The sequence below is a fragment of the Pleurodeles waltl genome, chromosome 3_1 (assembly GCF_031143425.1).
Source record: "Pleurodeles waltl isolate 20211129_DDA chromosome 3_1, aPleWal1.hap1.20221129, whole genome shotgun sequence".
NCBI lineage: Eukaryota > Metazoa > Chordata > Amphibia > Caudata > Salamandridae > Pleurodeles > Pleurodeles waltl.
The window spans coordinates 164,202,786-164,225,692 of NC_090440.1; the positions used below are offsets into that span (position 1 = coordinate 164,202,786).

At 42.3% G+C, this 22,907-nt stretch overlaps 1 protein-coding gene across 12 annotated transcripts in view; it reads left to right on the forward strand.

Annotated features, from left to right (window-relative positions):
- HERC1 (HECT and RLD domain containing E3 ubiquitin protein ligase family member 1) overlaps positions 1-22,907 on the forward strand; it is a 1,155,039-nt gene that overhangs the window by 13,580 nt on the left and 1,118,552 nt on the right. For all 12 annotated transcript variants that reach the window (XM_069222059.1, XM_069222062.1, XM_069222061.1 and 9 more), the window contains exons 3-4: positions 14,603-14,698; positions 20,044-20,238. In XM_069222059.1, coding sequence (XP_069078160.1) covers positions 14,603-14,698; positions 20,044-20,238 — 291 coding nt within the window. The remainder of the gene's footprint in view (positions 1-14,602; positions 14,699-20,043; positions 20,239-22,907) is intronic.

The window sequence follows — 22,907 nt, forward strand, 5'->3', positions numbered from 1 at the left end:
CGGTACAGGACTTGGGGCTACATATGCGTAGCATTTTGCACATCGCAAACAGTGAATTGGGCCGTTTGCGATGTGCAAAATGCACTTCGGTATGTTGAAAGCCATTTTTGCGATTTGGTAAACTATTTACCGAGTCGCAATTAGGAAGGGGTTTTCCCTTCCTAATTGCGAGTCGCAGTCCCATATATGATTGTTTTGTGACAGCGAATGCGGTTGCAAAACAATCGCAGTTAGCACCCGTGCCACACTGGTGCTAACCTATTCGCAAACGGGAGGGGGTCCCAATGGGACCCTTTCCCCTTTGTGAATGGCAGTAAAATCATTTTTTCAGAGCAGGCAGTGGTCCTATGGACTACTGCCTGCTCTCAAAAAATGAAACAAAAACGTTTCATGTTTTGTTATTGAAATGCATCTCGTTTTCCTTTAAGGAAAATGTGCTGCATTTAAAAAAAAAAAAGGCATTATTCAAAAACAGCAGTCACAGACTGGGTGGTCTGCTGTCTCCAGCAGGCCACCATCGCTGTGAGGGTGGCCATTCCTAAGGGGGTCACAAATTGCGACCTACCTCATGAATAATTATGAGGTAGGGCATTTGCGACCCCCTTGTGAATCGCAAACACTGTCATTGACACTGTTCAACATACGATTTTGTGGCTCGCAATTTGCGAGTCGCAAATAATTTCTTTGGTACATGTAGCCCCTTGAATCCTTAACTGTACATTTGGCAACTCCAGATATTGCTAAAGAAAACTTTGCTCACCTCAGAGGCTTAAATCTTTGGCTGGAAACAACTGAGCACACCAGTCAGCCTCAGAAATGATATAAATGCTCGGAACCTTTATCAAGAACCCACCCACACAGCTGGACACTTTCTTGATTCAGAATTCTCCACATGGTGTCTGATGTTGCTTGATAAACCCCCTCTCACCAGCCTGCATTGCTCACTGTTGTTCCTTTTTCCATTTTGATTCCTAACTATTTACATAGTCCGGCTTCTCAGGCATTCGTGTGCAGGCGAAACTGTAAATTTCTCACAGCTAACAAAACGGTAGACCCCCCTGTCCAACCCACTTGCAGGTAGCAGTATCCTCAAGAGTATCGTAAAGAGATATTAGGCAGAAATCTGCCCGCCAGTCAGAGCACAGAAATTCTCCCATCTTTGCCGGAAAAACAGTCAGTGTTTTTTTTTATTTTTATTTTATTTTTTTTAAGCAAAGAATTTCAGATGAAATAGAAACACAATTTTTTCAGCTAACACAGAGTCTAATGCAACGCCAACAAGATGATGGATAGGATGCTTGAATTACTCTGAGCCATTGGCATTTGCTTGGGCTGCATCCCAATTCATCATTTTTCGTCCAACCTGCCACCTCAGTTGGACATAGCCACATGCATTTCAGTCTTGTACCTTCTCTAATGGAAGCAACCGAGCCTGAACTACCAGACAACAGCACAGAAACTGAGAAATTAGTAATGGGGTCAATGGCCCTCAGAGTTCTGCAAATGCAGTTTTGATGAAGCATATTAGCATATTATGATAACCAGTTCAAAGTATCAGGAGATGAGAAACCAATAGCCTAGGGAGAAACTCCAAAGCCTGGAACACAATGGAGATGACCTGTTAGTTGGCTATCTATTTGCCGATCAACAACAGAATCTTGAACTTAAGATGGCATTTTTTTTATGTGCTCTGTGAATAACATAAAATCTAATAAGCAGAAACTTCTCTCTTCCTAAGTAAATGAAACTTGAGACGTGACTGTGCAAGCGAAAGCATTGGAGCAGGAGCGGAAAGTGCAATCAGCCTTGTTTAGCCATTTACACAACCAGGCATCAACATCAAAAGAATTCCAGCAACAATGTAAACGTCTTCAACTACGCACCAAAGTCACTGGCTAACGGTGTGACTAGATACTGAGTGAAGGGCATGTGGGTTTGTTTGAATCTAGGCCATCATTTATGATGGTACAATTAAAGACACCATGACGAGGGGACGTGGCCTGACCAGCAACTAAGCAGGATGCAGGACTGTTGGTCTCTGGAGCTCCGTGGGCCTCAAAAGCACCCTTAAGCACACCTATCAAAGCTTGCTACCCACAAACGTGCCCGGACGAATGCCCTGGAGATAAGGGCCCTACTACACCTTCCAACTTACTTTCTGCACTGAAAATTTTCGAGTGCCGGCGCCCGATCAGGAGTGCAGATGCCATCTTGCTGGAGGACGGCGGCCTGCACAGCCTAACCGCACCCAAATGGGGGCCCCTGTTGAGCCGAAGGTGAAGGCAGCCTCCCTCCAGTAACACTCACCCTTACCTCGCCATCGCTGAGATTTCCTGAACTCTAGGGGCTGAAAGCGGATTCTACAGCTGCGGACGGGAGACCTGACGTTGGGCTAGCCCTACTGCTCATCAGATGCGAGGTGGTGGGCCTGCTCTCAGGTCTCTCACCCATCGGACCCGTGGCCTCCGGCAGAGATCGTGTTTGAACAACGAGGCGCGCGCCTTGCCTGGGTGCAGCTCCTGGCAACGACAAGAGCACGCTGCTGTGGGGGCGATGGGCTGGGAAGCGCGGGAAGCAACACATGACGCCAGGCAGTGACGCAAAGAGAAGAAGGTGAGCGGACAGTGTGGCGTGACCTCAGCCCTGCAGAGGGGAGAGGGTGTAACTGCAGCCAGGGGCAGGGGGACCCGCCAACATTTGGTGACTATCCTGAGAGGAGTGTTTGTGCCTTGAACTTTATTGAGGCTCCCGCATTCAACACAACTGGTCACTTACCTGTAACGAGGCACCTGTGGACTGGTCAAAACCGCCAACCTCACCTATATGCTCTGCACAAAGGCCGCTAAAGACAGTTTAGTAATATTGCTTTAGTCCAGTTCCTCTACAGCAGGAATGAGTGGCAAGTCGGAGTACTCCCCCTTCCCCCCCCCATTGCCGGCAGTGCTCTCACCTGGCCCCACCATAATGCAAGACTACATTGAGTGATTTCTCAGTGACATTGGACAGGAGATCACATTACTCAAGTCAGATTTTAAAAGCTGCCTCCAGGAGATGCATAGGGATGTTATTGCAGTTGGCGATAGTTGACAATTTAGAGCACACAGTGAACTCCTGCACCAAAGACCTTTATAAAGACAAGTTAATTACTTAGAAGAGAAACAAATGGAACTGCAGCTGAAGCAAGAGGACTTAGAAAAACTGGGATTGGAACAATAATGTCCGCATTGGGGGGGGGGGGGGGAACGATTGCCCCGAGGTGCGGATGGTGGTGACACACACTTTGAGGTGAAGACGAAGGCCAGCCGCTCATCCTGGACAGAGCACACCGTGTGTCTCCTGCAATGAGCAGTTCTGAAGCCCCTCCAGACAGCTCAGTGTTTGGCGGACGTCGTCTTTCGAGGTCAGACAATGCGAATATTCAATACTTCTCTCCATTGAATGTCAAAAAAGGCACAATTTTAAATGTGTCATGGCAGCACTTCGAGAGAGGGGAATCAAATACCAATGGACACACCCTTTCGGACAGTTCTTTCAATGGAATGGCCAGAGAAAGACGGTCCGCTCACTTCAAAAGGCAATGCATCTTCTCAGCATACCCAAAGACTCCCAGGAAGATGACCCCAAACTCTCTTGATCCACCTGCCCTGCCCACCTTGGCGTATGGTTCGAGGGGGCTCCTCAGTCTGTTTAAAAAAAACACTGGAAACAACCTCCTACACAAAGGAAGCTACCATTGCACATTTCCACAGTCTGAAGCAACCAGCATCTCACCCCTTTGCCTTCATCGCTCGCGGGCGGTGAACTGTTGGAATGCAGAGATAATTTCCCTCCCTCTAGCAGAGCCCACAGCCTAGAGCCCTAACTGTCCACCTTTGATTGTTATTTGTTCTAACCTCGCCTTGCTTTTTCCACAGGCTGATAATATACATTGTTCTGTTGGATCTACGCTCTCCCACATCAGACTATTCTCCGTTGAGGGTGATACCTTGGAATTAACCATTGGGGTTTCCGCTGGGGTGCAGATGGAGTGGCCCACCATGTTAGGCCCTGTTGACCATATTATATCCCTGCCACTTGTTTCCTCCCCTTGCAAGTCTGCCTTTCACTTCCCCCACAACTACGATATGTCAGACAGGACAGCAGATCTTGCCAGTGAGTAAAACTGGGCATGATAGGCTGAAGCCCTGGTGTGGCCCGCTCCACTTCTGTAAAATCTAATGGAGGCCACGACTACTGTTTAACTCCTATCCCTCAATGTTTGGGGACTTAAGGGGACATTTTTAAGGCTGGTGGTAGAAAGAGGCCGGAACACACTGACTGTCCTTAACCTTCATGCCCTGAATCAGTCCCAAGACATTTACATTAAACGAGTACTTAATGATCAACTCCAGCCCGCTAAGGGAGGTCTTGTAGTAGGGGATGATTTCAACTTAGTTTGGGATCTTGCTCTAGACAAGAACACACCACACCTCCAAGGCACAGGTGCCATGAGAGGTCTGCTTAAAAAGAGTTCACTGATGCTGGACTAGTATATGCCTGGCGCTACCTCCACCCTAATGAGCGGGATTACTCCTTTTATTCCCACGTACACCTTTCCTATTCGCACATAGATGACCTATTCTTGTCCCTCTCCCTCCTTGGAAGCCTGACTTCTGTCCAGATCTCTGCCATTTCCATTTCTGATCAAACACAAGTGGAACTCACCAGACGCAACACCCGGGGGAGTCCTGTGTTCCTCTGCACTGATGCTTATTTCTGCAACTTCTACCCAATTCTGTAGACAGAGCCTCTATTGCGGGCCCATCACAGACTACTTCACGCTCCGTTCCCTCCCTGACCTTTCACCCCACATGCTTTGGGATGGATTATAGGCAACCATCTGTGGAGCTAGTTGTACCATCTCCATTGCCAGGACTCGGGAGGCTTGGCATCTGGAGGCCAATCTCACGGAGGAAATTTGCTCCCTAGAACTCACAGACAAACAGCATCACACAGCATGAGCAAAGCGACAGCTGGCCATCTTGCGGGGGCAACTTAGAGTGCTCCGGACTAACAACACTGAAAGATCACTTTTGGTGCTTAAACAGAAGTGCTCAGAGGGCAGCAATAAGGTGGGCACCCTTGTGGCTCACAGACTAAGACAATAGCAGGCCCACTCTATTGTGGAGAAAATTCAAACACGGGGGGATGGATGGGCTATCGAAGAACAACACAAACAGAAAGCCTTCAGGGCATTTCATCAACATCTATGTACTGCAAGGGGAGAGGACCACCTCACCATAGACCCCTATCTTAAGGACTGCTCAAGGCAGCCCCTGGCACTCACTCTTGCTTAAGACTTACAGGAACATTTCTGTATGGACGAGCTACTCTGGGTGCTCAAAGCACGCCCAAAGGGGAAAACACCTGGCCCAGATGGCCTTACAACTACTTTCTATTTGGTCTTCTTCCCCAGCTGTGTGACCAACTACTCGTCCTTTTTTAATTTCTTCTCCCACACCACTGGCCTCACCCTGACAATGTCACATACCAAGATCACGCTCATTTCACAGCCGGGCAAAGACCCAACCTTCTGTTCCTCATATGGCCCGATAGCCCTTTTGAACACTGGCACAAAAATGTACACTCAAATGCTGGCAACTGCCTCGAGGCCCTCCTACCTGGCGTGAGGGAGACTCTTATCAGGTGGGCTTTAGAAAACCCAGACAAGGCCCGGACAACCTCCGCTGGCTCGCCCACTTAGTAGAGAAAGCTGACATAAACAACATCTCAGTCCTACTACTGTCCTTGGATGCCAGCAAACCTTTGACGGTGTGAGCTGGCAATTCCTGCGAGAAGTTCTCATTAAGTAGGGTTAGGCCCTAGTATGACTATCCGGATTAATGGCCAGTCCACTTACCATTTCCCCATCTCCAGAGCAACTAGCCAGGGCTTCCCACTTTCCCCCTTATTATTTGCCCAGGCAAGTGGAGCCCCTAACTATCCACCTTTGTCAGGCCCCAGGCATTACAGGCATCCCTTTTGGAGGCCAAGACCACAAGGTCTTACTTTTTGCAGATGACCTACTGCTTACCTGACCAATCCAGAAACTTCTTTCCCTGCTGTGGCCCAAGTGCTCCAAGCTTTTGAGGCCGTTTCCGGATATAAAGTTAACCTGTTCAAGACTCTGGTGCTCAATCTCGCCATTCCACCTCCCAGTCTCCCATGCCTCTGAGTGCTTGCCTTGTTTCACTGGGCACCCCAGTACATCAGGTACTTACCATTACTAATGACCTCTCCACTTGGACATGGTCGAATTGGCCACCTCTCTGCAGGAAAATCCCGGCTAGGCCGCATAAATACAGTCAAAATGAACATACACTTAAGGCTTCTCTACCTATTTCAATCACTCCCCATATCCATTCTATCCGAGCGTAGGGGATCTACGCGCTTTTATATGGAAAGGGAAACGTCCCAGTGCTTCCAACGTGTTGCTTATGCTCCTAGGAATCGAGGTTCAGCATGTCCTATCTTCAGGACTAGTACTGGGCGGCCTGTCTCCGGTTTATTTCGGAATGGGTAGTTGGAGAAAGTAAAAGGCACTGGGTACATATGGACAGGACAGTGGTCTGTAGACCTCTGTGGGACCTGGCTTGGCTCCTGAAACACCTGCGTCTGGGGAGTGCTTATATAGTAACCCCCAACACAGACAGTGCTGGAGATATGGGCCAAGCTTACAGTTGCCAGGAACCTCACTACATTCCCCTCCCCAATCACCTCAATTGCGCAAAACCCAGACTTTATGCCTGCACTCCCTCGAGACTCTCCCAAGTTGGATTAGGGGTGAACACAGAATATTACAAGATCTTTTCCAGGGAGAATTGATCAAGTCTTCTTCAGCAGTGTAAATTGGACTTCTGCCTCCCGGAGACCGTAAACCTGTTTGTTTCTCCCTGAGACCACAAGACTTCAATATCTCCAATTGAGCCACTGACACTGCAGCCTTTTGCCCATTAGCAACCACCTGCACTCGCACCCATTTTTAAACACTGGTCCGCAGGTTTGAGGGCACCTGAGGCCTGGACTCCAAAACATATGCAGTGATGCAGCAATTCTGCTTAGTTCCCAGTCATCCATATCAGAGACAATGGGAACTCGCTAGCACTCGGGACATCATGGGGAACAATAGGAAAACCTGTGGCGCAGCCATCTACAAATGTATGACCCAGTGGTACTACACCCCTGCCCACTTGCACTCCCATCTACCAAACGGCATCCTTCTCTTGTGGGATTTGTGGTGCAAAACAAGGAGACTTCTCCAACATATGGTGGATATGCCCGTATATCACTGTATACTGGAAATAAATTCTTAGGTACATCAGACACACTGGGTTACCCAATCCCAATGGATTACTATAAAGTTATTTTAGGACTGCGCCTGCTGACACTGCGTGCAATAACACACAGATTGGTACCTCACAGAGCACATGACGGATGCAGCAAAACAATTAATAGCTCTCGCCTGGAAATCTCCTAAGGCTCCGTCAATTGTGACCTGGTTCATGAGACTTTGGCGTCCCCCTGGTGATGGAACGCAAGACCCATAAACTATCCAGCTCAGATAGAAAATCTGTACAACTTTGACAACCTCTCATAGATCATATGTCTAAGTCGGAATATCTTGGTTTCCCATGACCTGGCTTCGCGTCCTACACGTACTCGTCTGACTGATAGGACTAGAGACTGATCCCTTTCTGCCACCGTAGGCACATTGCTCAGAGGGACACATACCCACAAACCCCCCCCCCCCCCGGGTAACCCACTCTCTCACCTGATAACCCAGCGCTTCCATCACACCTGTGAAAACAATGCCTCAATTGCAGAATTGTGCCCCAGGTTAGCCTCTCCTCTGCCTTCCTGCCCGTCCTCCCCCTTCCCCCTCCCCCCCCATTGATCAGTTGGACACGCCACATCTTTCCTTACAACCAATGCAGGTCAGGACTCTACTGCCACTACTCTTTAACTGGCATTTTTTGGGTAGCCCTGTGAAAGCAGGCAGCATCCTTAACTGGAGTTCACTAATCAGGATCAACGTTGTATATGAAGTGTTGTTGATCTGGGTTGTGCCCTTCTTTTGTCCTTCTGTTGTAAATGTATGTTTTTGCGAAAACCTAATCAATCGGAAAAAGGCACAATGGCAAAACATGTGAATTTAAGAAACTGCTTGACAAAATAATCAAAACATGCATTTACGGAGGTGACTAAGAAGGGGAGGATAACAGTACTTCACAAGAAAATCTTAAGAAACTAGAGGAAGAGAACAGTCCACATATGCAGCCTTTAGCATTTACTTTGCAGTGCGGTGACAGACAGAACCATGCCATTCAATCCAAATTGTGGCCAGACCTCTATAGAAGTTCCACCCTACTTCTCAAGTCAAATCAAGTCAATCTTTATTCGACTATGCATAACCATAAAGGCAGAACAAAAAATAAAACGTACATCCAAAGACATTACTAAAAGGAGGAATCCATGCATTTCTTAATACAAAGTTACCAATAAGAACTTAACGGTATGATCAATATTCAAAAGGCAGAAAACCCTAAAGTGAAATGTGCTTTGTTTATTAAGTAATGTCCCAGTATCCTCCATATGTTAAAACAATAAGAATAAAACAACAAACCTCATTCATCCAGTTAAGAAACCATGCCCCTTCCTAAAAGCCAGAGAGCGTCCTAAAAAGTGAGTGTGAGTGACACACCCCGAGACAGGTTTTTTGCAGGGTTATTAGGGCTAACCAATGTTGTCTAAATATTGCATGCTGTGGATAACCATACAGTGGCCAAATAAGCGTAAAATGCACTGTGCTTTGTTTAGAGGCATTATCTCAGGGCACCTCAATAGTGATAGCTGCTGTGGATATATCAACAGGAAGTGAAAGGTACAGACATGAAATCTAAACAAATAGAATCTGTACTCTATATTAAGAATATTATATAAATATAGCTTAGGGCCTGAAATAAATGTTTTTAAAAGAGAATAGCTTCACTAGCCTTTTTCAGGATGGAGTGTTTTTGGGACTGTCAGTAGTCTACATTAAAACATATATTTTCCAACCTTTTGAAGCAACTCCACTCCTTTGTATCTCCACGCACCTGACCCATACCTTCCTATTGCCACACACTTGCATTTGTATATATTTATCACTTCCTTCACTGGTTTTTGACCCGGTATTTCTAGAAAAATTTAAAACAGATACTATTTATCTCTGAAGTTGTAAAGCCCAGTGTTTTCATAAAGAGTCTAGGGTAACATTTTGAAACGTGACTATCTCTACCCCTACCAGCTGAAATGTCCTTGTTTTTGTGGTTTCTGGGCTCAATTTCATAATATATGATTTTGATGAGTTAGTTTTAGGACCCATGTTATCTGTAAACCAGTTAAAAGCATTGTAAAAGGATTTGGAGACCACTTGCATTGCTTGATATAAGTACAGGGTAGGCCGCATAAGACGAGACTGGGATTGGCTGGCTCCCCGCTTGCTGCATTTCTTTTCCAAAATGGGAAAGATGCTTGCCTATGCCTTTTATATACAGCATAAAGATCAACGGGACCAGTACACACCCATGATGGACTCCAAATGTGGATCTTATTCTTAAGGGAGATTTTGCCATCTTCCGGGGCACATATCATAGTTTTGTACAGCTGCTAGCCAATCCGGATTGGAACATTTTGAGTGAATGCTAGCAACATATTAGGACAGCACCTCAATGCAATGATTTATTGCATGTGTTTTGGAAATCAGCTCTTCTGTGGTAAGCGTTACTGCAGTTTGTTGGGTGACTGCCTCCTCCACATTTTTCTTTGAACATTGATCCTCAAATGACGTATACGTAATATTTGATTCAATTCAATCCTGACTGTCAAGAGAAGATAAAACTTCAAAGCTGTTCCTTGTCTTGATGCTTATAAATCCTCCAAGCACTAGGAGAAATTATATTTGTTAGCGTTGGATAAGCGGTCTATAAAAATATCTTAACGGTACAGCTTTAATTGAACCATGTGTAAAATTTATTCTATACAAACGTAAGAGATCTGGCGATGCTGGGAGTTAACAGTTACAGTCTGCCTGGGGATTCTTTTCTGTGTATGCCCAATCGTGGAGCTCTTCTAATTGAGAGGACTTCTGGTGCTAAACATGAGGCCACATTTTATTGGACATTAACCAGTTAACAGTTTTATTTTTTTTAAAGCAGAAAAATCCTCCTCCTGTGTTGCAGATCGAGTTGGGACATCCTTCCGAATTACCATATCAGGAGGTAATTGGGGGGGGGAGGAGCAGAGGGGGTATTTGATGAAGGACATTTTGGGCTTAGTTGAAAATCTTCTGGCATTGATCGTTTTGGGTAGACTATCTTTTTCATGGACCGTCATAATTACCTTATGTGTGGATTGAATGGGTGCGAGATCAGCCTGTTGCAGTTTGAAAAAGGATTGTGTAGATGACGCCAATTTGCTGTTTAAGGTGGGCTGACTGGAAGAGGAGCCGGCTGGACATTTAAACTCACTTACTTTGGTGTCTATAACTTTTAACTTCTCTGAAATGGAATTGCTGATCACACTTGGCTTTTCTTCCCATTTAGAAAAACAGTTGTAGCAATAGTCCATTATAATTTGCTCTATACAGGGCATATCATTTGAAGCCTGTTTCCCCACAATATGAAATTTCTTTCATGGTTTTTGGAGTCCATTTTTTGGTAACCAAGGCTGGGTTGCAATGACCCTCCCCTTCTCTTCGATTATCGAACAGTAAACCTGTTTTTCCTTTTTGTTCAGAGGTGAATTTGAAGTTGCATACCACCCTGCTCCAGGGTCTACTTCCGCAACCAGACATGCACTTGGAATTCCTTTATTTCAGAAACTGCATCCAGTATGTCGTGCAAATTCTTTAGCAATTCCTTAAGCAATAGTATTAGCAAAAGGTCTGGATCTCCCCAATGGGGCAACATTGTTTGGAGATTGTAAGGCTGGGTTTAAAGATTGCCTTTTGGCAGCATCAATCTGATCTTCCAAAAGTCTAATTCTGGTGTTAATTGTCCAACACATAGTTAAAAAAAATTAAGAGCAACCTTATTTGATTAAAAAATGGCAAACACTCTTTACATCTCTCTTCTTATTTCCTCACGTATAAAACCATCATAATGTAGGTTGTCCAAGAAACTAACTTTTCTGAAAGCTGACCAATTAATAAGCTTCTGTGTGGTGAGTGAATCAGGCCTTGAAAAATCATAGCAATGTTCGTAGACCTGCAGCTGTAGTAAAATGAATAATGTACTTGACCTAACTGTAATGTACTTGACCTGTAAATTGGTCTCAAATTGTGTAATACCAGGCAAATATTTTGTTTTATGGAGCCACCTTTTCCTCATTACCGCATACAGGAGCACCTTTGAATATGTGAGTTCATTAGTTCTGTTGTACAAAAAACCTTTTTTTTTTTTTTTTTTTTAATTACTAGACTAAACACTTGCTCCGTGTATAGTAAGATTGTGTACACATACAGAGTACACATGACCCCTGGCTTGCCTCATAGTTCACTAATAGCATTTTCATCAGGGAGGGGCAGGAATATGTCTCAGTTAATGTTTAAAAACTCTCTTTTAATAAATATATTGCTAAAGCATGATGTGGTAGTGTACTGTTAATTACAGACAGCACACCTTCCATTCAAAATGCCACAAACTTTATAGTTGATAAAACTACACGGTGCATAAACAATGCTTGGAAATTGGGTTTCTGCAAAAATATTTGACATTTGCACATCACAAAGTAGTGCGCTGATTTGTTTTGACCCTATAAAAATCGTTTTTTTCACCACACAGAATTACAAAAATGTACCATATACTGAAATATATTTTGAAATGTTTGTACATTTCACTTATTATCTATTTCCGTGTTGCGTTAGAAAAAAAGCCTGAAATCTTACAGCCTTTTATTTTACACATTCTGCACAACACGAGTGTTCCACAGTTCACTTTACAAAATCCTCTAACTTCACAGTCTGTGAAGTAACAGTAAAGGTAGGAAGACAAACTGACTTTTGACCTCTGTCTGAATGCCGAGCAAATATGAAAAGATAAAACAAGATTTAAAGACCTTTTTGTAACTCATTCATTTTTTGAGTGAACAGAACACCTGGTATTTGTCAACGTGCCAAAAAGGGCAAGTAGGCCCCAAAAATAGCCTGTTCTAATTAAATCTGGCTCTCCATAGGAAGTGGGCGAGTAGATTTTTCGAGGCCTGTGAATCAACGCTGGTCCCAGCTGAGCTGAGCTTTCTGGTCTGGACTGGGAGCTAGGGGAGGTCTTTTAGGTGAGTAAGAGGTTTGAGCGTGAGTCTGACTGCAACGTTTTGAACGACCTGGAGTCTTAGTGAGATGTGTGGTGATGCTGCCTTAGTGTGTTCCTGAAGTCCAGTTTTCTGGAGACCATGGCCTGTGTGACAGTTCTGCGGGTGCTGAGTGGGAACCATCTGCAGGTTTTCTGAGGAGCCTAAGAGTGAAGCCTGTGGTTAGGCTCACTCCCAATCCTTTCTGTATGCTGCCCAAGGACATGCACAGTGAGGTTGGGTGCATGGGCAGTAGATGTAGTGTATTGTCAAAAACGAAATTGCTGGTAAGACGAGACTGGGATTGGCTGGCTCCCCGCTTGCAGCATTTCTTTTCCAAAACGGGAAAGATGCTTGCCTAGGCCTTTTATATACAGCATAAAGATCAACGGGACCAGTACACACCCATGATGGACTCCAAATGTGGATCTTATTCTTAAGGGAGATTTTATCCTTTAAGGGTAAGTAATGCTTTCTTTTACTCACTAACATGTTTAAATAAAACTAGGAAATTATCTTAAAATGCTCATTTGGAGATGTTATGTTTACAAAATATAAAGAAAAAGCCACTGAAACGGGCCAGTTATGGCTAGTTGCTAACCATAATTCAAGCCTGTCACACATTAGTCACTACCACACATGACCTCACTGGCATCACAAATGTCTTCATTGATGTCATTGTTGATAAGATTAAATATGGCCACCAGTGGCGTGATCACTACTATGACAATGTATGGCATAAAAACTTTAATAAGAACATTTGAAATGTTTTTTAAAATAGATTTTAGAGCTTATAGTCGCGCCACCAACCATTAATGATGTATGAACAAACTGCATTGTTCATACAAACACAGTTTAGTCTAAGTAAAGAATATTATTTCGTAAATTCTCTTCTCACCCACTATTATAAGTGGATAATTTCCATGTAGCACAGTAATAAGCGATAAATACTACTGATTTCTGGAAACCTAAATACCAGGATTACATAGGTTTGTGCCATGATTGTAACTAAGCTAGGCTTACCTCAAGTCACACAAAATCACTAGATATACTGTTTACCAGTATTTAGTTGATGTCTGCTTCGCTGTTAAAACAAATTATAATTTATTTGCCTTTAGTATTACTCATTGACTATAGGTTAAACTATAAACCTTGAGAATGTGTCTGTTATAACATAAGTAATATTTACATCCTTGCATCCAAAGCTCCGTTCTCATTTGATACTGTTCAAGTACAGTAAATGCACATATAATTGCTAAAGCATAGCGGTCTCACCACACTCTATTCTGCTTTAATACTCCCAGCTATGGGAAAAACATAATTTTAAGTGTGCCGCAATATGGTGCATTTCCATTCAAACACATTAATTATATTGATAGTCTTCTGGCACCTTCTGCATTTAGAAACATTATAGCATAATACTTGTTATTTCAGCAGCATATCCTTCTATAATGCTACCCCTTCCCCCATTATAAGTCGTTAAGAGATTCGAGTTGTGTTCACTCATTTTCTGTTTGTATGATAATACAATACAATATCTTCTTTAACCTAAATCCAAAGTCCAATTCTGTTTCTTCAGCATTATCTGATAAGGCTTTGATTATGTTGTCTTCTTCTTTGATGGTGAAGTTTTGTTTTGATTAATTTATTGTGCTCTCTAGTTATGTTTGCAAGTCACATCACACATTGTAATTCCTCTTAAAGTGATGCCATTGATGAGTTCATTATTGATGCCATTTGACATGTCCTCAGCAGTACCTGTCAAACGAGATATCAGTCATGCCATTTGAGGTCCTGAGTAGTGCATGGTGGAGTTGTTAGTTTTGCTATTCATAGCTAATCATACCTGCCCAATTTCAGTATTTTTAGTTTGTTAATATTAGTCACTTCAACTGTATTTTTTTTCTGGAAATTTCAGAGATGTATTAAAACATACATTAATGTCTTGTGAACAGAATGAACTAGGATTGCATGTAAGCAATGTTTCACTGATTACATTGACATGTTCTCAATATGATCTTGGCAAAAAACAGCATCATTTGAACATACCAGAGGCTTTGGTTTTCTGGGTAAATCATGAACTTCATCCATGATATTGCTTGGTTCGGTTTCAGTTAACCAAACAACTTCTTGTTTAATCTGAAACAGACTTTCTGTCTAATTTCTTCTAAATGAAAGTAGAGAAATATATCAGTTCACCTGAAATTCTTAAAAATATTCCTTTATTGAATTCTAGGGTTCATCTGCTGATAGGAGTCAATGGCGAGAGCCAACAAGAACATCTGATGGCCTCTGCTCTTTGTATGAATCTGCTTTGTGCCTGTTTGAGGAGGTATGTTAAAATGCATGACACAAGAATGGTATCTCTTTTGTGACCATTTTTATATCAATGGCTTCAATCCCAACAGGTTAATAATAAAGTCTTCTTTGCTATGGAAGATTGATGCTAAATATGTTGATTACTTTCTGCAGTTGGTATTACTGTGACCTGACTCAAGTTTTTGCTTGCAGCCAAGTAAATTGATTAAATATTGACCATTAAGCATGTGATTGTTCTACAAAAGACTTTATATTTATTTGGTTTGTTAGCTTGAGGAGGGTTACTCTTTCAAATATGTAATTGGTTGAGTACTAATTTTATGTGAAGACCGGAGGCTCCTATTATGCTGTACATTTCTTGCTTTAATTTTAACAGCAGTTGTCCACAACAACAAAAAAACTACAAATCCCAGATGATCAAAGAAATAAGCCAATGGGAAGAGAAACGTAGTTCTTAAGATATAACCAATCAGCAATGTATGCATGGTATTTCAGCAACGTTTGGTTTAGTCATGGATATTGATAGCTCTCCTCTGAGGAGGCTCCGGAGGAGGAAAATAATATTAAAGAGGAGTTGAATAATTTTATTCAAGCCTCTGTTCAACAGGCAGTTTCTGCCTCAATGAATAAAATATCACAAAATTGGAAACTTCTATTTTTAACATGATGTCAAAAACGATTTTGGTCCATTCTGTGGGGGAAGGCAGAAAGCACCCTTCAGTTAATTTACAATCTAAAAAACATCATAACTTGGCGCTATTGGTTGGTGAGGTTTCCTCACGCAAGGCAGAGGAGGTGGCTCCTTACAAGCCTCCTTCTAAGGAAGGAAATATTAATGAAAAACAGAAAATATCAGCCAAATGTACAACAAAAGCTAAACATATTTCTTCTCCCATTTTGGTCTCCTCTATTCCGGATACTGATGATGCTTTGGCTGATGTGGATTCACATGATGACTTATCTAAGAATGATAATGGAGGATTTTTATCTCCACCTCCAGCAAAGAAACCTAAAATAGCACATCATGATGTTTCCAAACCTAAGGTTGTGATGGACTCGGATGGGGTCCATATGTTTGATCCCACTCATATCCACCATCCGAATTCTACAGAGTGGGTTCCTGCAGATCATGTTGGTGAGTGAGTATCTTCCAAACTACGTTTTTCCTTGGACAAACGAACCAGTTCTAAGTAGAGATCCTAAAGCACCCATCAAAAAATGTCTGTTACTCCCTCCGTTGACCCAGTTCTTTTAACGTTTTTAAATAAATATGGCAAGGATTCTCACAAGGGTGTAGATTAGCATGGTCCTCTTATCAGGACAAACATTTGGATGTGGTTAGGCCACTTACTCTAATTTTTGACCTGGCAGAGGCCATTAGGTTGTAGAATATTGCCATCCATCTTGAACTTTCACCTTGGGTCCAACGTGCTTTTTGTCTACTGGGCAATACTATTTCTGCCCTCACACATGAACGTAGGAAGGGGCTCCTGCACAAATTGGAACCCAAATTGGTTAACCTTGCAACTTTGGATCCCGGTATCAGGGCGGAAGGTCTTCTTTTCAGCAACTCTTTTGTCAAAGAGTTGAGTAAATACGTCTCCACCTTCGCTTCTCTAGATAAAGCATGGCAATCCCTGAAGAAAATGTTTTCTCACCTGGTTTTTGCTAGGGCTGGCAGAGGAAGGAACCGCTTTGCCGGCCGTGGTTACATCAACCAAGGTTACAATACTTCCTACCAGGAATAAAACCTCACTTCTACCCACAAAGAGGCAGGGGTTTTCGTGGCTGAGGCTCCAGAGGTTCCAGATACTCTAACCAAACAGGTGAGTGTTCATTCTGGCCTTCCTCCTGTAGGGGATCGTCTTTGTGTTTTTTTTCTCCCAAAATGGTTGTCAATCACAGCAGACTCTTGGGTTTTAAACACGGTTCAAGGTTATGCTATCGAACGCTACTCAGAACCTTTTCAGTCCTCCCCTCCTCTTTCACCAAAGTTCTCAACAGAAATGTTAGGTCTAATTTCTTTAGAAGTACAGTCCCTTCTCCAAAAACAAGCTATTGCCCGTTGTCATCCCGACTCGTCAGGTTTTACCAGCTCCATCTTTAGTTCAAAAGACAAACAAAAACATGCGGCCAGTAATCGACCTCTGGTATTTCATCCAATTTGTAGTTTACCGTCATTTTAAAATGGAAACTATTCTTCACCTCAGGGACACCCGTCCTCAAAAGGACTGGATGGTTCGTTTGGATTTGCAAGATGCATATCTCACCGTCCCTATTCATCCAAATTACAGAACATTTCTTCAGTTTCAGTGGTTAGATCAATACTTTAATTATTTTGAATCCCTTCCATTCAGTCTTTCTTCAGCTACTTGGTGTTTTACGAAGTTAATGAAGCTGGTGGGAGCTCTACTCAGAGCTCAGGGCGTTGGACTCTTAATTTATCTGGACGACATACTCATAATGAACCAGAGTATTCTATCCCTTCAATCCAACATCTCCCTTACCTGCTCCCTTTTAGAAGATCTAGGCATCGTTCTCAACAAAGAAAAATATTTTCTGTCTCCAATCCAACAAATAGAATTTTTGGGTTTCGAAATAAATTTGGTTTCTGCCACTCTACATCTCCCTTCAGCAAAGTTAAAATCTATAAAATTTGAAATTCTTCAGGTTCTACGCAATTCTTTTATTTCTGTCCGATCTCTCACTCAAATAGTGATTCTTCTCTCTTTTTCTATCCAAGCCATCTTTCCAGCTCTTCTACATTATCGTGCTCTCCAGAGGTTAAAAATTCAATATTTAAGAAAGGGCCTCACGCATTCAGACTCCATTTTGCTAGATCAAGACTCTTGCGAGGAACTTCAATGGTGGATTCTCCATTTAGATGCCTGGAACGGCAGAACAATATTTCCATCAGCCCCAGATCTTGTATTAAAATCAGATGCAAGCCTCACGGGCTGGGGCCCGCTGTGGTCCAAAATCAACAGGAGGTACTTGGTCACTAGAGGAGTCCAGATTGCATATAAATTGTTTAGAGATGCTTGCCTGCTCCCTTGCAGTCAGAAGCCTTGCAAAGAACAGAGTTCGCTGCGCTATCCTTCTCTGGATGGACAAAATTTCAGCGGTAAGGTATACAAACCATTTAGGGGGTACAAAACCCAAACCTTTCGCAGAGCTAGCCAAAGCCTTCTAATAATATTGCCTTTCAAACCAAGTTTCGGTTTCTGCAGAATATCTCCCAGGCGATCTCAATACTGTAGCAGATTGGCACTCTTAACACTTTTGGGATACAGCTGACTGGAAACTCCATCCCTCGATTTTCCATTCTATTCAGGACAAATGAGGTCCGCTGATAATAGATCTTTTTGGCTCTCGCCTCAACTCCCAGCTTCCTCAATTTTACAGTTGGCACCCAGATCCATTAGTATTGGCCTCAGATGCCTTCTTACAGGATTGGTCTCCTCTCCCTAAATTATGTCTTTCATCCCTTTCTCATGATCAGCAGATTACTTGCGCAGGTCAGGCGTCAGAAGGCAACACTAGTTCTCATAGCTCCATTTTGGCAGTCCCAGGTATGGTTCCCAACCCTCCTAGTTATCCATAGATTTCCCCTTTCTCCTTCCTTCCTTTCCCCAACTCCTTTTGTTATGTTTTATTTCAGTCAAAAGATTGTCTGATGTTAGAGCTTTAGACATGACTTATTGTCAATTTACTCCAACAGATGTGTTATTCACTGTGATTCGATGTACCAAAACAAACCTCACTTCAATGTTTTACCCCTATTTTCCCGATCATCCCAATTGTGTGTTGGGCAATATTGAAAAGTTTATGAACAAAAAACTGTTGCTTTAAGAACGTCCTCTGTTTCTCAACTACACATAACTTTTAGGAAACCATACAAACCAGTGTCTTTTCCTACTGTGGCTTGTTGGGTCAGATGGATCATGTCCCTTGCTGGTATTGACATTTCCACTTTTGGGGCCCATTCCACTAGGGGAGCCATGGCCTCCAAAGCCTTCTGGGCTGGTTCCTGCATAGAGGACATTCTTAGATCAGCTGACTGGTCTAATGACAATGTGTTTAGAGTTTTTATATTGTAAACCTGTTGACAATCCCTCTTCAACTGTTATTAATGCGCTTTAAAAAACTATAATAGGAGCCTCCTGTCGTGACATAAAATGTAGATTTTTCTAGTAATTTATGAAGAAAAGTCTTAATTTTATTAAAGACACGGAGGCAAGTATTATACCTCCACAATTTTTATTTTTTAACTTTATTGTTCTTTCCCACCCTCACAGCGACTCCATCTCAACCGACCTCATAACGCTGATGACATTTTGCTTGGTTGTTCTTATGGGGCTACGTCCTCTTCAAGCTGCCTTGGAAATCCTGTTTGTTCCGTCCCTCCACACATCTTACCATTTACAGGATTGATAAACGTTTGTCATAAACTGCTTTCTCTTATTTTGGCTCTTTTAATTTTATTATTTATTTTACCTTTATTTCGTTCTTATTAACTTCTAGAGCAAGAAAAGAGGGCTGTTCGCCATTGGTCATTATACGGTGCATACATTGCTGATTGGTTATATCTTAATGACTTTGTTTCTCTTCCCATTGGCTTATTTCTTTTGCCATCTGGGATTTGATTTTTTTTTTTTATTGTTGTTGACTGCTGCTTTTACAATTAAAGCAAGAAAAGTACAGCATAACACTCGCCTCCTTGTCTTTAATAAAATTAAGACTTTCCTTCATAAATTACTAGGAAAATCTACATTTTAGGAGCAACATTTATTCAACCATTAAATAGCCCTGTAAGCACACAAAACATGTAAATGTTTGCAAAATAGCTAGGAGTAAAGGGAAAACTTTGCTGATGGCTTTTGGACTAAATAAAATAAGGCGCCAGTCAGTTTTTATAGGACCATTAGCTCCCAAACTATAGAAGTCTGGACCAAGTAAGGAACCATTTTTGTTCCAAACATTATGATGCTGCTATACTTGATGCATGCACTGTGGGCAAAAAAAAATGCATATTTAATTATGTTCAGTTTTCAGGACCAGTGCTTTAGAGGATCCATGCAAGGACCCAATGTCACTGGTTTGTGATGAAATATTTTGCATTTCCATTAAATATATAATTGTGTCTTGTACACCTGTACTTTTTTTTTTTTTTTTTTTGGCATGTATGTAAAAATAATGTATGCAAGCTATGGCTACTGTACCTTTTAAAAATGTGTAAGTGTGGATAAAAAGGAACGGGACAAAACCACCATTAACAGGTCTAGAGAAAACATATAAAAGGTACCTAATTACAACAATTATTCACTATAACTATTTTTTTTTTTTTTTTTACTCTAGGTTTGCCGAATGGCTTCCGATTATTCAAGAACATGTGCCAGTCCTGATAGTATACAAACTGGTGATGCCCCGATCGTTTCAGAGACAAGTGAAGTCTATGTTTGGGGAAGCAACAGTAGCCATCAATTGGTAGAGGGCACGCAGGAGAAAATACTGCAGCCTAAGCTTGCACCAAGCTTTTCTGATGCACAAACAGTGAGTGGTGTCCTTAATGATTTATCTAAAACTGTAGCACGTTCTGTTTATAAACTTTAGTACTTAGGTATTACTTTTATACTGTCCACCTCACCTTCTCACTCCTGTATATCATGAGTGAAATAATAAAGAAATCAGACCTTTTTATATATATGATATGCTCATTTGATTAGTATAATTTCTCAGTCATTATTGTGTTATGATCTCCAGGCTTGAAAATTACCCAGTGCAGCTTCTTTTTGCTAGAAACATTCACAGTTGTAATACCTTGCCTGTTTCCAGCTTGATCTGAGTGAGAGTTAACGTACATGTACCTGAACTAAACTTGATGTGAAGTTGTTTTCCTACTGGCATTTGCCTCTTAAGTGCCCCAGGGACTTCCATCTCCCTGGGGCTTCATTATTATTTTTGGAGGGGGGGGGGGTCCATGTGGCTCCCCTCCGAAAACACAAGTCCTAAGGTAACTATTGCTCTCACCCTCGCCATGCACTGCTTATCACACCATATATTACATCAGTCATAACATCTTCTATGACATCATTGAAATTATCACTACAATATTTGCAATCAAATCATTGAAGAGGAAACTGTGCATGGCGAGAGTACGAGTTATAGTTACTTGAAATAACTATAACAGCTGAATTTCTATGATTTTGTACTTTTGAATTGTGCGCTTAACTATAATGCCCCTGTAAGCTTTGTTTTTTAAAGTGAATTTATATGTATATATAATATTAGTTTTGCTTTTTTTTTTTATATAACGTAGATTTGGTCCATGGGCATTGAGCTCTATAGCCTGATATGTTACATGAGAACCAGACATTACACTTTTTAGGGTCGAGTCTGCGGTAGCATGCGCTTGCGCATGCGTATTGCTTGCGAGACGCTGTAGGAGTTAGAAAAAGGCTCGAAGCCCCGTCCATGTCACGTCAGTGTCTTTCATTGGTTTGTGGGCTTGCCTTTTAAAATCTGCTTGCTTTCATTAGTGGAAGGCATGCAAACATCATGCCTTTTCCGGTGGTTAGCCCTCCTCAAGCGCAGCAAGCAAGTACTGAAAACATACGAGGCTCGCTGTTTTCCGTCCGGTTTGTGGACTACTTTTTCTCCTTTTTTCGCAGCGCGATCTGGCTTGGCAGAAGTCGAGCGCTTTGCATGACATCGACCCTATTACATAGATAATTGCACTTTTGCCGGTTACGTAGATAATTCCACTTTTGTCAATAGGTTTTACTACGAGTGAACTATAACAGCACGATCGCGCTATTTTTTCCATTTACTGAGGCAAGAAAAGTCCGGTTGGGCGTTTACAACTGCTAATAGCTCTTACTCGGAGAAATGCGTGACCCATTGCATTGCAAATGCTTGTTTCCCTAGGCAGGTGAAGGTAAATATTGAGCTGAGGGTGTGATTCGATCCAGGTTCCCCAGTTCCAGTTACCAGCCTTTGCTGCTAGGTCACATCTCCTTCCTTAGTTCTCTACTAACCATATTTATTAAGCACACTACCACTGAGTGGTATGTAGGAGCTGGTCATCCAATATTTTGTTGAAGGATAATGTCCCTCAATGTCACCCTGCTCGCAAAGAGGTCTGCCTCCAATGGACTACATAACTGATCTAGCTTCTTAAATCAATCCTGATTCAGCTTCCAGTTGCTGTAATCCCTCAAATCTTGAATTCCAGTCTGCAGTTAAATTTTCCTTTTCAAGCAGATATTGTGCTCACCACCTGATTTTGTGTTCTGAACAAAACAACCAAAGCTCCTTTTGCCAACTCTGACAACCCAAGGGACCCTGTGCCTCCTAATTGATTGATGCAGTTTAACACAGAAACATTGTCCATTTTTAACAATACAGCTTTCCCTTGTAAATGTCTGAAACTCACGAGAGCATAGAGGCCTTCCATCAACTCCAGACAATTTATGTGTTGCTCTCTCTTCTTATTTGACCCCAATCCAGCCGTCTCCTGTACACCCAAAATTGCACCCCAGCCAGCTAGACTCGCATCTTACTCCAAAATTAAGTCCTGGGTGCAACCAAAAATTGCTTGCCCATTCCAGGCATCTAAATTCTCTAATCATCTTTGCCTCCTGGTCTAGGTTTATCTAGTCTCCATAACATATGCCTACCCGGAGTGCTCTCTCCTTCACTCTCTGCAATGCTCAGTAGTGTATCTGACTAGAAAAAACACCTGAATTGAAGAGGATGAAAGACCTATTAGCCTTGCTAATTCACTTAGTGTCAAAAACTCGCTTTTGAGTACTTAGCAAATCTCCTTCCTTGTCTTGGTCACCTTCTTTACTGGTAATAATAAAACCACGTTGACTGTGTCTATCATGAAACCTAAACATTCCAGGGTACATGGTGGGGTCAAAACAGACTTCACCTTGTTCACAATAAAACCTAGACTTTCCAGTAAACTCTTAACCATATCCAAATGTTTCAATATTTGATTCGGACATTGTTAAAATGTCATCTAAATAAATGATCATTCAAATACCCCTCTCTCTCAGGTAGGCTACCACTGCCCTCATTACCTTGATGAAGCACCATGGGGCTGAGAATAGGCCAAATGGAAGGGAGCAAAATTGGTAAATTTCATCCTGCCAGATGAACTGACGGTAAGGCTAGATGTTATTTGCCATAGGAATTATAAAGTAAGCATCCATCAG